Below are 14,437 nucleotides of genomic sequence, written 5' to 3'. Positions count from 1 at the left end.
TCCATTCATAAGGTTTGTCCTGGCCCTGGTCAGCTTGTCTGTAACACATCTTTACTCATGGAATGTAGGATGCCTGTAGAAATTGTGCTGTGAAGCAATATCTCCAGCTAACATGGTTAGTCTGCAAAAGGAGTATGACCTGGTTCCCCCTTGCTTGTTGATGTACCACATCACTGTGGAATTCCCTTTAACCACTTGAAGCTGTCCCAAGGACAACGATGGTTCAGAGAGCTAAGTGTCTTAATCAGGTCAAACATCTCCTTGATATTTGTGTGCTTGCATCTGTCCTTGATGTCCCATACCCCCTGCAATTTTGTCCCTCATGAAACTGCTCCCCAAGCAAAGTCCAAAATGTCTGTGGTGACTGAGTGCTTTGGAGCAGGGAGGGAGAAGGGGAGCTAGATTTAAGGATATTGGTTGTCTCTACCAAAAAAATGTATCTTCTGATGAACCCCAGTACTTGGATCTGAAAAGATAAAAGATGTTAATGCTGGGAACAATGAGATTTCAGATACTACTGTGTCTTTCTCATATGGAGTCACGCCAGGGGTATCTTGAGAATCATAGATGCCATGAGACCCGAAACCCTGAGGTATTCCCCTCACAGCGACCAAAGTCTGAGTGGAAAACCTTAGAAATAAATCTAAATAAAGATCTATTTTTTCCTTTGGAAGAAAAGCTCTTAGAATTGAGGATGGTGTTTAGTTGACATCTCAGGAACACAATCCTGTGTGAGATAGTCAAAAAAAGACTTTTGAAGGTTCTATTGGAATCCCAGCTTATGCAAGAGATCTCTCATCTGAGAGAGAGATTCTGGACATTTTGAAAAATACTCAGCAAAGATATATCAATCATCTAAACATGGAAAAATGTGGATATGCTCTAGCCTGCAGAAGGGCTATAATTGAAGCTAGACAGTTTACTAACACTCTTGTTCAGTGGATAGTCCAAATGGTAAGGCAAAGAACTGATAATGTGCTCCAGATGGTTTCACTTTATAATCTCGAAATACTAAAATAGCTAATTTTAGTATTTCGAGACCATAAAGTCAAAAGTGCAGTTATGCAAAACTGTATAATATCTCATGCTGAAATGTCGAATCTGCCATTGTGTTGTTGTGTTCATGACATGTGGTGTGCTTTATGGATTTAGCTGGGGATTCAGGTAAGTGGTGTTCTTGTAAGGGTATTGGTGTGTGTGTGTGTGTGTTTGTGTGTGTGTGTGTGTGTGTGTGTGTGTGTGTGTGTGCGTGTGTGTGTGTGTGTGTGTGTGTGTGTGTGCGTGTGTGTGTGTGTGCGTGTGTGTGTGTGTGCGTGTGTGTGTGTGTGCGTGTGTGTGTGTGTGTGTGTAGTGGTGAGTTTTTTGTGTTTGTTTGTTTAGTGTGACCTTTGAGTTAGTCTATATAAGTAAGCCCCCCCATGGTGGGTTCAGGGGGCTTGCCCCCCTTCTTATAGGTAGGGTAGGTGTGTTTGTGTATTATGTTGTGTTTGTGTGTGTTGTTTTGTTTGTTGCAGTGTCGTTAGGTAGGTGTATGTGTGCTTGTTTGTGTGGTGGTATGTGTATGTGAATGATCGCGATTTTGAATTTCGTGGTTGTGGGTGTCGGTTTTTTAGGCTTTCTGCTTTATAGTCTCGAGATACTAAAATTCGGTATGTTAGTATTTTGAGATTATAAAGTGAATCTGCTCCAGACACACAACCTTAAGAAGCCCTGAAGTTTAGGTGAATAGGGATGTGACGATGAGTATCTTGTAGGTCTAGTGTTACCAGAAAACTTGAAAGAGGAAGAAGAGGTAACAGGTTGTGAAGTGATATCATTTTGAATTTGGGCATTATCAAAAATGAGATTAGAAAAGAAAGATCCAGAAATGGTTTCTAAGCTTTTTATTTCTTTGACACTAGGAACATCCTTGAATAAAACCCCTTCCCCTTCTGGGAAGGAAGAACTGCTTCTGTCACTCCTTGGGAAAATGCATGATGAAGAACAGGTGGAAACAAAAGAGTAGGATGAGGAATGAGCCCCTAGAAAGGAGGAATTTCTTCCCACTGCCACCTGTAACTCCAATGAAGGATTTTCAGAATGCATTTGTCTGACACAATCTGTTGCCAAGGAGAAAATGGAGATTCCTAGAAAAGGGGCCAGGGTGGGAGGGGGTCACAAGTTCTCTTGAAAAGTCATTCAAACTTGTTGGACTGTCCTTGGTTTTGGGAGGTTTAAGACTTATTTTTGGAGCTCCCTTGTCACTTTTTAAACATTTGCTTACCTGAATTCTGTTGAGACTATTTAGTTTGTTTTTGGCCAAAACTGATGAAAAGAAAAAAAAAAATCCCTTGGACAATTAGGAAAAATAAGGTTGAAAAATCTTAGAGATTCACTGGATCGGCTTACCCCTTTAAACAAACTTTTTTATCGGGTCTGCAGCAGGGGGCTAAACCCTATTCTCTCTCCAAGGGAGAATGTATTGCTGGAATGTTCTGAAGGGCTTTGCAACCAAACTTCTCTTTCAGTCAGCTCAGCTCAAACTACTTTTCAGTTTGGGTAGATGGAAGTTCTCTTGAAGCTTTGGAAGCTAGCCAGCTGTTATATCCTTAGAAGGATATAGCTCATATCACTAAGGCTACTGCAGCAGTGATCAATATGAATAAAGTCAAAAGACACTTACAAAGATTACCTGACTCAGATACCTGCAGCCCCATATTTTCCTCTCTGCAAATCGTAACTTCTAGTGCTGCATATGGATATGTTAATGGATTTCATGATTGCTGGCTGGTTAAGTCTGAGTTAAATGATGTGACACTGATGTAGTCTGAGCCTGACATAACCCCCAGGCCAGTAAACTGACTATTTCTGAACATTTGGCTACTTTAAAATCAATATCTCACCTGTTGATGATACAATGACTGGTAAATCTAAAATATGAGTGGAGCTGATACTTGTAAAAAGCATTATTTTGCAAACTAATTAAAAATAAATATTCAGACTGTACATAGTTTACTTTGACATGTAATGGACTTAATTTTATTTTGGGTCATGAGGCAACCAGAGCGCACCCCAGTACTCAAAGAGCACAAGGCTGTAAACTAATCCTGAACTGGGCAATGATCCATCACAGAAAATACCTATGGGGAGTTTGAAGAAATGCTAATTTACTTACTGTATATCTTGTGGATATGGAAAGAAGGTCAGAGAGAACCCATGTAGACACTGGGAGGAGATGCAGACTCCACACAGAAAGCACTCCATCCAAGGTAGATGAGCATTGTGGGTGCTGCATAGGCGCCAGAAGCTGTTAAAGACTGGGGGGGGGGGGGGCGAGGGTTTCAGGGGCACTTAGTGAACTAAAAAGGGTAATTTTTTTATAACTATTTGCTACCACAACATAGGTTCACTTGGAGGATATGTTAAGCTTAGCCAATTCCCTTTTGGTGCTTGAATTAATATTTTCTGATTGGTCTTAGCTATTCCCATGGCTTATAATTGTATATTAGCTCTAGTGAGAACAACTGTGATCATACCATATATAATGTGAGGGAGCCATGTAAGGGATGGAGCATTTAGGAACTGCCTCCATCCATTAGTGGCATGAGGGGAAATCCTGGAGTACATTTTCTATTACCCATCCTTAGATCCAAGTTGCATTTGAATATAGATGGATGAGCTTTGCTTTATTTTTATGGATAGTCTGTTCCGGAACAGTGGTAGCCTCTGTGATATATATTCATCTCTCCACAACATTCATTTTAGATACCTGGACTGAGTATTTCTGATGCCATTTGACTTGCTGATGTTTAGGTCCATCTGTATTATGTCGGAGGCTGCTTTGTATGCCAGACATGTCACCTCTAAGCACTCTGTAGGATACTGAGTATTTGAGGTGGTCCATGCAAGACCTATTGTTTAGGACTTGCATCCTTTTAGTAAGGTATCTCTGAAGGTATTCCAATTGTTGCATAGGGCTGGACAGATACATGCCAAAGTGGGCATTATACAAAATGATTGACATAATGAGAGCTTTGTAAAGGGGGACAACAACATCTTTAGATCTAGTCACAATCAATTTGTTTATAAGCTGCGCAATATAGAAAGGCTTTCTTATGATTCTGGGCACATGTTGGTCAAAAGTTAGGTCATTGTACACACAAGTTCCCAAATGCCAAACAATTGGATCAGTTCTCAGAGGACATTGTCATGATTTTGACACCAGTTATTATTTGGGACAAACCTTTCTGCATGATGGTTAAGTCATTTGGGGATTCAGTAACTTCTCCTAGCTTGCAGTCATCTCAAACTTAGCTGGCCAAAGCTCTTTGGTATTTCCTTTTACTTTTGAGATGTTTATGCCAAACAGAAAAAGTCTCAGCACCAAACACTGGGGGACTCCATTGGTGACTGGTCTCTTCCCCTGTTTTGATCTCCTGCATCCTGTGAGCAAAGTTGGCAATGCAGCTGGTGATGTAAGTGTTTGCTCCTACATTATTCATCTTTTGTACTACACCTGAGTAGGGGATTGTGTCAAAAGGCTTGGCCAGGTCAAGGTAATGTGGTGTGAACTGTTTTACCTTCATCCATTGCTTTGGTAACAAGAGTAAAGCTTAAAATTTGCCCATGATTTTGAGCCTTTCACACTTTCCTCTGGGCTGTTTTCAAACAACATTTTAGGGCCATGCATACATGTATGCATTCCTTGATTCATCTTCCTGATTGTATTAAATTATATTGCTTGTATAATACAACACACTTGTTAGACTTAAGTTAGAGCACATTTTAAATTTATTGTTTAAACATTTTTCCAGTAGGCAATGAAACAACAATGCATTAACCAATAATGACAAAACTGCCCTATTCAGAACATTTCCATTATAACAGTCTACTTCCACACACAATTGCATTTTAAATTTATTGTTTGAACATTTTTCCAGTAGGCAATGAAACAAAATGCATGCACCAATAATGACAAAACTGCCATATTCAGAACATTTCCATGATAACAGTCTACTTCCAAACACAATTGTATTTTAAATTTGTTTGAACATTTTTCCAGTAGGCAAAGAAGCAAAATGCATGCACCAATAATGACAAAACTGCCCTATTCAGAACATTTCCATGATAACAGTCTACTTCCACACACAACTGCATTTTAAATTTATTGTTTGAACATTTTTCCAGTAGGCAATGAAGCAAAATGCATGCACCAATAATGACAAAACTGCCCTACTCAGAACATTTCCATGATAACAGTCTACTTCTACAATCAATATATAAATACAGAATCACAGTAGAGTGTAAGCCATAGGTATGTTGCACAGCTTCTTGAACTTATTTTCAATTGGGGGGGGGGCAAAAGGCCAAAAAACAGAGACGCATTTTAAACATTGCATGTATAATTTTGGAAAGTTGCTTGCATAAAATGTTATGTTACCACCATGCATTTCACTGCCAAGTCTTGAACCCCTGTGCACTACAGTCACAGCAACATACCGCTAAGCTAAACCAGCAGTTTCTTCAAAGACAGGAAGACAAACTTAAATGGCTATCATATCATTTAATGAATTCAGTTCTCACTTCTCACCATAGCTCTCAACATCTTGGCACAAAAATACAGAACAAAGCCAATAATGGGGGAATACAGCCATAAAATAGGGACACATTTCAAATACTGATTTTATAACCTTAGAAAATTGCTAGAATGAAAGCTTTTGTTTTAGCACTCCTGCAAACCAGAAATTCATAAGTGATGGTGGCTAGGGACTTTAGGCACTTTTTTCCTGTACCCAAGGTACAGGGTTTGAGCCCGAGTACCACTAGCCACCAGATGTATCCTGTTTGGGGGCATTTACACACACACACACGCACACACACACACACACACACACACACACACACACACACACACACACGCACACACACACACACACACCTGGCTTACTCACTCTGATCTGGCAGTATATTCAGCTTCTGAAAGTAAATCCTTTCCACTCTGCAATTACAGTCCAGGTGCAGCTCCATTCTGATAAATCCCTTTCCATTCCTGGCAAACGGACAGCTTCTGAATAATCCTTGCCATTCCCGCTCGTAAACTGGACATACTTGCTGATGTCATTGTGGGCGTGGCAGCTTGAATAATCCTTTCCGCTTGCAAACCAACGTCGCGGCAGTTGGGAGGCGCGGAAAACAAAAATAATGGGACAGAGTCTGCAAAAAAGTGGAGGGGCTCCCCTCCCCCCTCGCTCTATGGTTCCGGCACCCATGGGGTGCTGTATGTCATGTGACATGGTCAGACCTTCTCTCTGTTCTAAATTCTGATGTGCCAAGATCTCTGTGTATGAGCACCTTTTCCATTTGACTATGCTGTAAGTCTGTAATAACCATTTTTAAGTTAAAGATACAACACAGTGTTATCACATTTCACTGTAGATGACTAATCCTGAGTTGCACTTTATTAGAATTGTACTTATTTGGATTCATCTTATTGCATAGTGCTTGGTTTGCCAACTATCAGGTTTTAAGCTTGTTTAACTGATGTAACCTCTATTTTGAAAATATATTCTGCTTAGTAAAACAATTTATTCAACATAATTTATAGTCCTGACACTTAACAGTGACTCCAATAATTATCTCACAGTAACTGGCCATCAGTTGCCACAATTCCTCTTACTGTTTGGTTGACTGAGTGCACTTATGCCTTGTGAACTATCTTGTGTTTTGCAGATGTGTGGATTGTGACTTACCTGGCACTTTCTTCACATGTGGCATCATAATCGATGCAGGAACCTTATTTAGAACCTTGGTTTTATTCATTTTTACTTTGGCATCTCTCTGTGATACTATCCTCTGTAACTGGATGTGCATCAACTTCTTTCAGCTTCTCCTTCTGCTCTTCCCTTTATTATTCATTCTGTTTTCATTCCATCATAACTGAACAGAAATATGATTTTAGGGTATCTGTTTACACTGATCTTCTCTTTTGATTTTCCTGCTACCTCTATTTTCTAAAGTCATAATCTCTTCTCTTGTCTTCCTGTTTAAGTACTTTAAAGATGTTTTGTTCCTTTTTGTTACCCCCATGAGCATCTTCTCTTTAGTTTGTAATCCTACATTACACATTCAGTGCTTCTCCAACTCTACAATTCCCTGCTTCTCCTACAAACCCCACTATCTTCTCTCCATATCTGCTTGCAGTTTCTGAATGCTGGCTCCGTTTAGCAGGCCTGATGCAGAGCTAAGTACTGTTACCCTTACAGTTGTCTCCAAACCAGGCACCACTGTAGGAATAAAATGCATGCCATGTGCTGTGAAGGCTTTACTCCCTCGCCCATAACTTATTTATGTTCTAATGCACGTTTCATTGCTGTGGTTCAAGACTACACACTGGAACCATTGGCCCATTTGTACCAGCAAGTCAGCCTGGAATGTATCAGAGTTTGATAATATCCAACATACTAAAAGAAACGAGATTTATCACTAATTCAATTCACCTGCTAACATTATATAACCTTCTTCAAAGTGCTACAACTTTGAATTGGGTGTATAAAATTAAAGTGTGTGTGTATATGTGTGTATGTGTGTGTGTGTGTGTGTGTGTGTGTGTGTGTGCGGGCGTGTTTCAAACTTCACACGGGAGGGGTTTAATGAATTTGCCCTTGATCATATGATGTTTGTGTGTTTGTTGTGTGTTTTTTATCTATGTTTATTTGATATATATAAAGATATTTTCTTAAAAAAAAACTATTGATCAAAATTTGTTGATAGAAACAAATTGACACCAAAGTAATCACAAGTACACACTATCCACCTCTTTTTTTCTGTAATACTAATAATAGTAGTAAATCATTAAATAAAACAAGTTACTATACACCAGTGTTTACTTGGTGGGTGGCAATGCAGCTCCACACCCACCTCCCCAGCTTGTATATTTGTTTACTAACTCCACAACTGCATGACAGCTTAAAGAATGAAAACAGCCCATGTGAAGTGAATCATTGCTGGTGGCAATATACAAACCATACTGGCAGGGAGTCTACCTTCGAAAGAAAAAGTACATCCTTGTACATCAATAAGTAAAACTTGGAGACAGACAGAGGAGTTTATGTGGTGGTCTTTGCTCTGTCCCACACATATGAAACCTCTGCACCTTATAGTTGTATTGAGTAACTCCACAGTCAGTCAGCTGTGAAGAAAACAGATAATCATTGCTGGTGCCAAAACATAAACTGCACTTGAAGTGATTACCAGTACAAATCAACTCACTATAGATAAAGGCTGTAGTCAACTAAACAACACTTTTTATACTACACCTTGCTAAGTATTGTGGTTGAAAGTAAACAAGATGCACTGAGTAAAATGGGTTTACAGTGTGTTAGTTTCAGTATGGCATGGTATTATTTGGAAAGCAGAGCTTCTTGTTTTATACCCTTAACAAACTATAACACATTGTGCTACCATTGATGACAGAGACCTTGTAATTTAACCTCTCACATATATAATCTATTTTACACCCAATACTTCCACATACAATCCCCAAAACAGCAACCTCCAATACAGACTAACCTTTTCCCACAGACTATGAATGTATGAATGAATGTGCAAAACATGTCTGACTTGCAACCATTCACACTATCTTCTCTCCTGATGACAAGTTTATCATTTTTCTACACAAATGTTGGCACTGTTTTAATTGGATGTTACTGTATGGCTCTCTTCTTCATCAGCCTTTCTATATTTTCCCTGGGTGGTAGTCATTTTGACTGAACTCTCTCAGTCATCATACATTAACACAGCCCAGGGTTTAAGGTTTATCTCTCACGGCTCCATAAACTGGAGCTCAGTCCTGGCCAGTGGTCACTCGCTTTGGAGTTTGCATGTTCTCTAATATTTGCATGCATTTTCTCTGGGTAATTTGGTATCCTCTCAAAAACATGCAGGGTACAGGCTACTTCCACCTCTCCATTTATTCTGCATTTCCTTATGCTTCAGATTTTGGCTACACAAGTTCTAAGTGGCACTGATACACTTAGTTGGTAAAGAAAAAACAAGGTTGCATTAGGGAAAAGTTCATCTGTCTTTCACTTTGCTGTTGACATCAGTTGTACAGGAGAGAATTCTTACTTTCCCTCTGTCATTCCTTAACATGGATAACTCTTCTTCTTTTCCATAAAAAAATATTTTCCTCCCCTTCCAGTCTTGTTTACTTGAAGATAGTCATTCATTTCTTTTGCCTCCTTTCCCAAAGTCCATCCCCCTTGTCTTTATGCCAATTTGTCCTGCAACTGTTATATCATGTTGCTCAGGAAAAATATTTTCCTAGGTTTATGGCAATAGTGTTATTTAAAGACTATAGGACTTTGCTTTGCAGTAAACTTGTAGTCTAGCAATCCACAGTCACCTGAATGCCCCCCTCCCCCAAGAACAGACACGGAATGTGGAAAAGTATCTAAACCAGCAACACTCTGGGATTCGCTGTGCTTATATTATTGTTCATAGGTAATTACTAGCCTAATGACCTAGCCATGCTTTTCCAAATGTACTTAACATGATTTTATGCCCCAAACTAATTTTAAGGCTTGGACAATGGGTAGTCAAGCATTTACAGGTGAGGTTGCCTATGTCCATAAGAGGCATATGTGCCAGACCCACTTGTTCAATTTATGCTTGAATTTAGTTAAGGAGAAACTCTGCTTCACATGGATGGGAAGCCTTTTCTAGAGGAGGAGGAAGAGGAGGAGTCTCTGAAACACATACCTGTCCCTCTAGCATATCTTATTTAATTAGCAGATAAGGATTAAGTCCCTAAGTTGGGTATTTCTGATGCTACTTGTTTTGCGAATGTGAAACATGTCCATTAGACTGGGATGAGATTATGATCTGTGGGTCATAGATTACCTTATAGCAGTCTGTAGGAGACTGAGTGCAGGGATGGAGCTTTGAGATGTTGTTTATGCCATGAATTCTTTTTGTGAGGAACCTCTAAGGACACTTAAGTTGTTGCAAATGCCTGGTTCAATACATACTGAAAGGTGCATTGTACTCCGTGAGTAGTCTGATGAGGGCCAAGTACAGCAGAAAAATAACATTTTTTGTCCTAGATGCCATACCCTTTGTTATTTTAGTTACCTATTATAACTGCAAATGCAAATTAATAACATGCAAAATTCTGCATGCTGCAGTTCTTTTTTTTAGATTTCCCCATTACCACATGCAGCTAAAGCCATATAGTCTATTATGTAGTCTTTTATAAAATGATAGCGCCATTGTCTTGTCCGGAGTCTCTTGATTGTGAGATGTACTGTTGCAGAATATCAGTGGTGTCATGCTTCCTAACACTATGTAGCTGGGCTGCCCCACTGGGATGCATTTGCCTTTCCTATCCACCATTACTGCTGTGCTGTTTATTTTACCACTATGAGATTAGCACATGAACAGTTGTGTCTGGTAAAAGCCAGCAAACATTTGGGCCACTGAAGTATGTTACTGCAGTAATAGAAGAATGGCCAATTTTCCATGAGAATAAACTCATTGTTACTGGCTGTTCTGGTCTAGGTTTGTTCCTAAGACTTGGCAATCCAGCTAATAACATAGTTCGACACTTCAGGTTACTAGAAATGCCATTTTCCCACACATTAATTTTTTTTTCTGGGTATGAAATGAGCTCTTGGTAATAATGTCTATTTTTAGTGACTACCTATTGAAATGTTGACACTCGTTATGCTGAATGTTGACAAAATAAAAAAAAAAAAAAGATTGAAAAATCTAGGAAAAGAATGAATCTCAAACATCACTCTTCTTTAAATTTCTTCCCTTTTTCGCAGAGGCAAGCCCCCTCTGCATCCCAATGTGGGGATCAAGCCCCCAACATCCCCTGAACTTATATATACCAACTCTGAGATAACCATACCTCAGAGGGAAGGAAATATTCTGGGAAATTGCTATCTCGGACTTCATATATGTAAGTCTGTTTTTTCAGCCATTCATTCTCCATTTTTCAGGGCTTGCCCTAGTGGGTCTTGACATTTCCTATTTAGCCTGTGTGAATGTATGCATGTACAAGTTGTGGATGGCAATACATTTTGATTCTGACATACATTGCAAAACAAAAAAAAATGCTAATGCCAAGCCTGATTCATCCACACATATTAATTTAGCAACTAAAGTCAAAGTCAAAGTAAACTTTGTCGATCAGATATACACAGCAGTGCAAGCTGAACAAAATTACGTTGCTTTGGTCCCCGTGCAAGACATAACAATGAATGACAGTAAGATTAATGCACATACAGTAATAATTAAAATATTAACAACACAATAGATTATCACGATTGGACAGGAAGACATTAGACAATATTATACTAGTAGGTAGTGCAAAGACTATGACTTCACACTGTGATTGATTAGAATATATTCTGATGTTCATATTGCACATGCATGGAGTGGTGACTCACTCCTGACTATTGCACATTCAGGAAGTAATAGCATAAGAAATCAGGCTAACTGTACCAGTTATTGAAACAATTTGCCAGAGTGATTACCATAGTGATACTTCATAGCAAGTGGCATATTGATATAATTATTTGCTGTCTGCCTGGCATTCAAGTTCAACAAAGCAAATATACTAATTTAGTTATTGGCTGAGCATGTTACAAGGACAGATTTCTAGGCAGTATTTTGCAGTTTTGAGATCATAAACTGTGCAGTCATGAAATTATATAATGTGAAACTATAAGAGCACAAATTGTACAGACATGATACCATACAGTGGGCAACAACAGAATGTGTACAAAAAGGGTAATAGGAAGTCACAGTGTAGGACATATGAGACTATGAGCATGTAATAGTGGTATTCAAATTGTACATAAAAGGCAAAGATTAAATGTCTCTTCATCTGATCTGTATCAGTAATGCTGCTGAATATGTTCTGTGAAAGCCTGTGACTCTTTCAGCTGACAAGTAAGGTAATATCAGGAAGATGTTATAACATAAAGTAGCTAAAATGGAGAAGAAAAAAATCAGTTTCCTCTCCCTGGTGTCATGTTTTTCCTCTTGTACAACAGAGAAATGAGTATTTAAACATTAAACCCATGCTATCTGTGGTTTGAACTCAATTTTCAGATTGTTAGATCAACCCTGTCTACAGAATCAGTTCAGCTTTTTAGACTGTTGTGAGGATGAGAACTTTTTCTTCTTCTTCTTTTGGCTTTTTCCCAGTTAGGGGTCGCCACACCGGAGGACCTGTCCGCTCATGATTGGCAGTGGAGTTTTTACAGTGTCGAGTTGCCAGCCCGGCACCCAACCTTCCACAGAAGGCACACACACGCACACACTCACACCTAGGGCCAATTTAGAGTGTCCAGTCCACCTACTGCATGTCTTTGGGATGTGGGAGGAAACTGGAGCACCCGGAGAAAACCCACGCAACCACAGGAAGGACATGCAGACTCCACACAGAAGGCACCCCAGCCGAGAATCGAACCGGAGAACCTCTTGCTGTGAGGCAGCAATGCTGACCTCTGCACCACCGCGGCCGCCCGTTTTGAGGATGAGAACAATGATTTAAAAACAGGATTGTAACTTATTGCTAATCATATTAAAGTATGGGTGGGAGAGTGCTGGGCAAACACTGAATCATCTGATAAATTAGATTACCATTGTTTTAGTTACCACTATAACTAGTAGTGTTTCTACATTACCATTGTTTTAGTTACCACTCTAACTAGTAGTGTTTCTACATTACCATTGTTTTAGTTACCACTCTAACTAGTAGTGTTTCAACATTACCATTGTTTTAGTTACCACTATAACTAGTAGTGTTTCTACATTAATGCTGTTGAAAGACACTTGCTCTTACCTGAGAGATGCACCGTAGGTACCTTGCAGCAACTTCTCTGGAAACAATTTCGTGTCCATTGAAAATATCCTTACATGGTATCCTAGCTAGAATTCTTTTGAGTTCCCTTTCAGAAAGCTCATGGTCTGTTTGATTTCCCAGTTTGTCTAGGGGTATATCAGTACTGAAGGAACAGATGAAGCATTTACCATCCAACAGTGTAACTGAGATCCAAACTGCTGGGGCAATAAGTGCTCGCTGGGTCATTGAACAGAACATGTAACGTAAAACAGATGGGTCCTTTTGTCGCATTCCAGTGGGTCTCTTCCACTCCTCTGCTAACATAGACACATTATTGTTCATGACAAAGCCTAGTAAGAACAGTACAACTGGGGGCACAAAAAGGATGCCCATGCCATACAGGAGGTTATAATCTGGTAGACAGGGGCAGTTAAAGTCAAAGGCAGAATAGAGGTGGGCACTTGCCAGTGCCATAATACCACAGATGCCATTCATAAAAGACTCCTGATTGGACTGCAGGAACTGGAACACCATACGAAATTTATCCATCTTGTCAGAGTTTGATAATGTATATGTCTACACTGAAAAACACAGGATGTCTTGAGATTCCTTGGGATGATTTGAGTGCTTTAGTCTAGCCTCCTTTTAATAAATACTTTCATGAAATGTATGCTGGGAGATCTTATCTGCACAATTAGTCCTCACCGTGAATTCTTTTTTTACTGAACCTTTCATATTTCTGTCTGGCTTTAGCAAACAGCTTCACATATGTATTCATTAGCAACCTGCATCTTTCGATTTGACTCTTCAAGTCACAGTGCTCACTCATCCAAGATATCCACTTCTGATCTCACTGTCAGCAAACAGAAATTTTATATGGATGACTTTTTTCAATATGAAGACAATTTTGTCAGTAAATAAACTTTTCTCGCTTGCTCTCTCTGTGCCTTTCTTTTTTATCTTTATTTGTTGACTGCTGGCTTTGTGAACCTGATTTCTGTGGTTCACTGCAGACTTGTTGTGAGTTTCCACTCCCACATCCGGAAGCAAACAGCTGAAATGCCCCACCTTTTGAAAGTTTAATTCTTGTCAAAAAAGTAAAAAGCCTAAGGCAACTGTGTTAGAGCTACTGTTCTGCAACAGTGCCAGAGAGGTCTTCCTGTCAAAATATCTTTGATAGCACAATAGCCTGCTGATGTAAAAGCAAACCAGCAGCTGCAGTGCTTTGATCCTTTAATGTATCGCTAGCAGTAGAGCTCAGTAACCTCAAAGCTTTTACACGCCTCCTGTCTACGTTTCTATTTAACCTTTTCCTTCTTTTACCAGTTTCAGGGTCACTACTTTTTGATATTCATGTTCTACTTCCCTCACTTGAATGTTGTTAGCTTTGATTTTTCCTATGCCAGCTTTATGAATGCATGTATGTATATCTGTGTTTGCTTATTTATACATGTTGGATGCAATAATGAAGATGGGTAGAGCTCATTTTCAGTGGAAGACTGGTAGAAAAGCTTTGTGAACTGTAATAAGCAATAGAACATTTTCATTTTGTCTGGTTGTTTAATGCAGATGATTTAGGTTGTATGTGACCTGCTAACGAAC

At 39.3% G+C, this 14,437-nt stretch overlaps 1 protein-coding gene across 1 annotated transcript in view; it reads right to left on the bottom strand.

Annotated features, from left to right (window-relative positions):
- The window catches only part of CALHM1 (calcium homeostasis modulator 1), a 164,808-nt gene extending 150,766 nt beyond the window's left edge, over positions 1-14,042 (bottom strand). Inside the window, exon 1 of the mRNA XM_044056558.1 lies at positions 12,836-14,042. Coding sequence (XP_043912493.1) covers positions 12,836-13,384 — 549 coding nt within the window. The 5' untranslated portion in view covers positions 13,385-14,042. The remainder of the gene's footprint in view (positions 1-12,835) is intronic.
- Between the last annotated feature and the right edge of the window lie 395 nt (positions 14,043-14,437).

The sequence above is a fragment of the Protopterus annectens genome, chromosome 14.part0, assembly GCF_019279795.1.
Source record: "Protopterus annectens isolate FY-2018-M chromosome 14.part0, PAN1.0, whole genome shotgun sequence".
NCBI lineage: Eukaryota > Metazoa > Chordata > Ceratodontiformes > Protopteridae > Protopterus > Protopterus annectens.
Note: the sequence above shows the minus strand (reverse complement) of the source record. Positions and strands in the feature narration are given on the sequence as shown.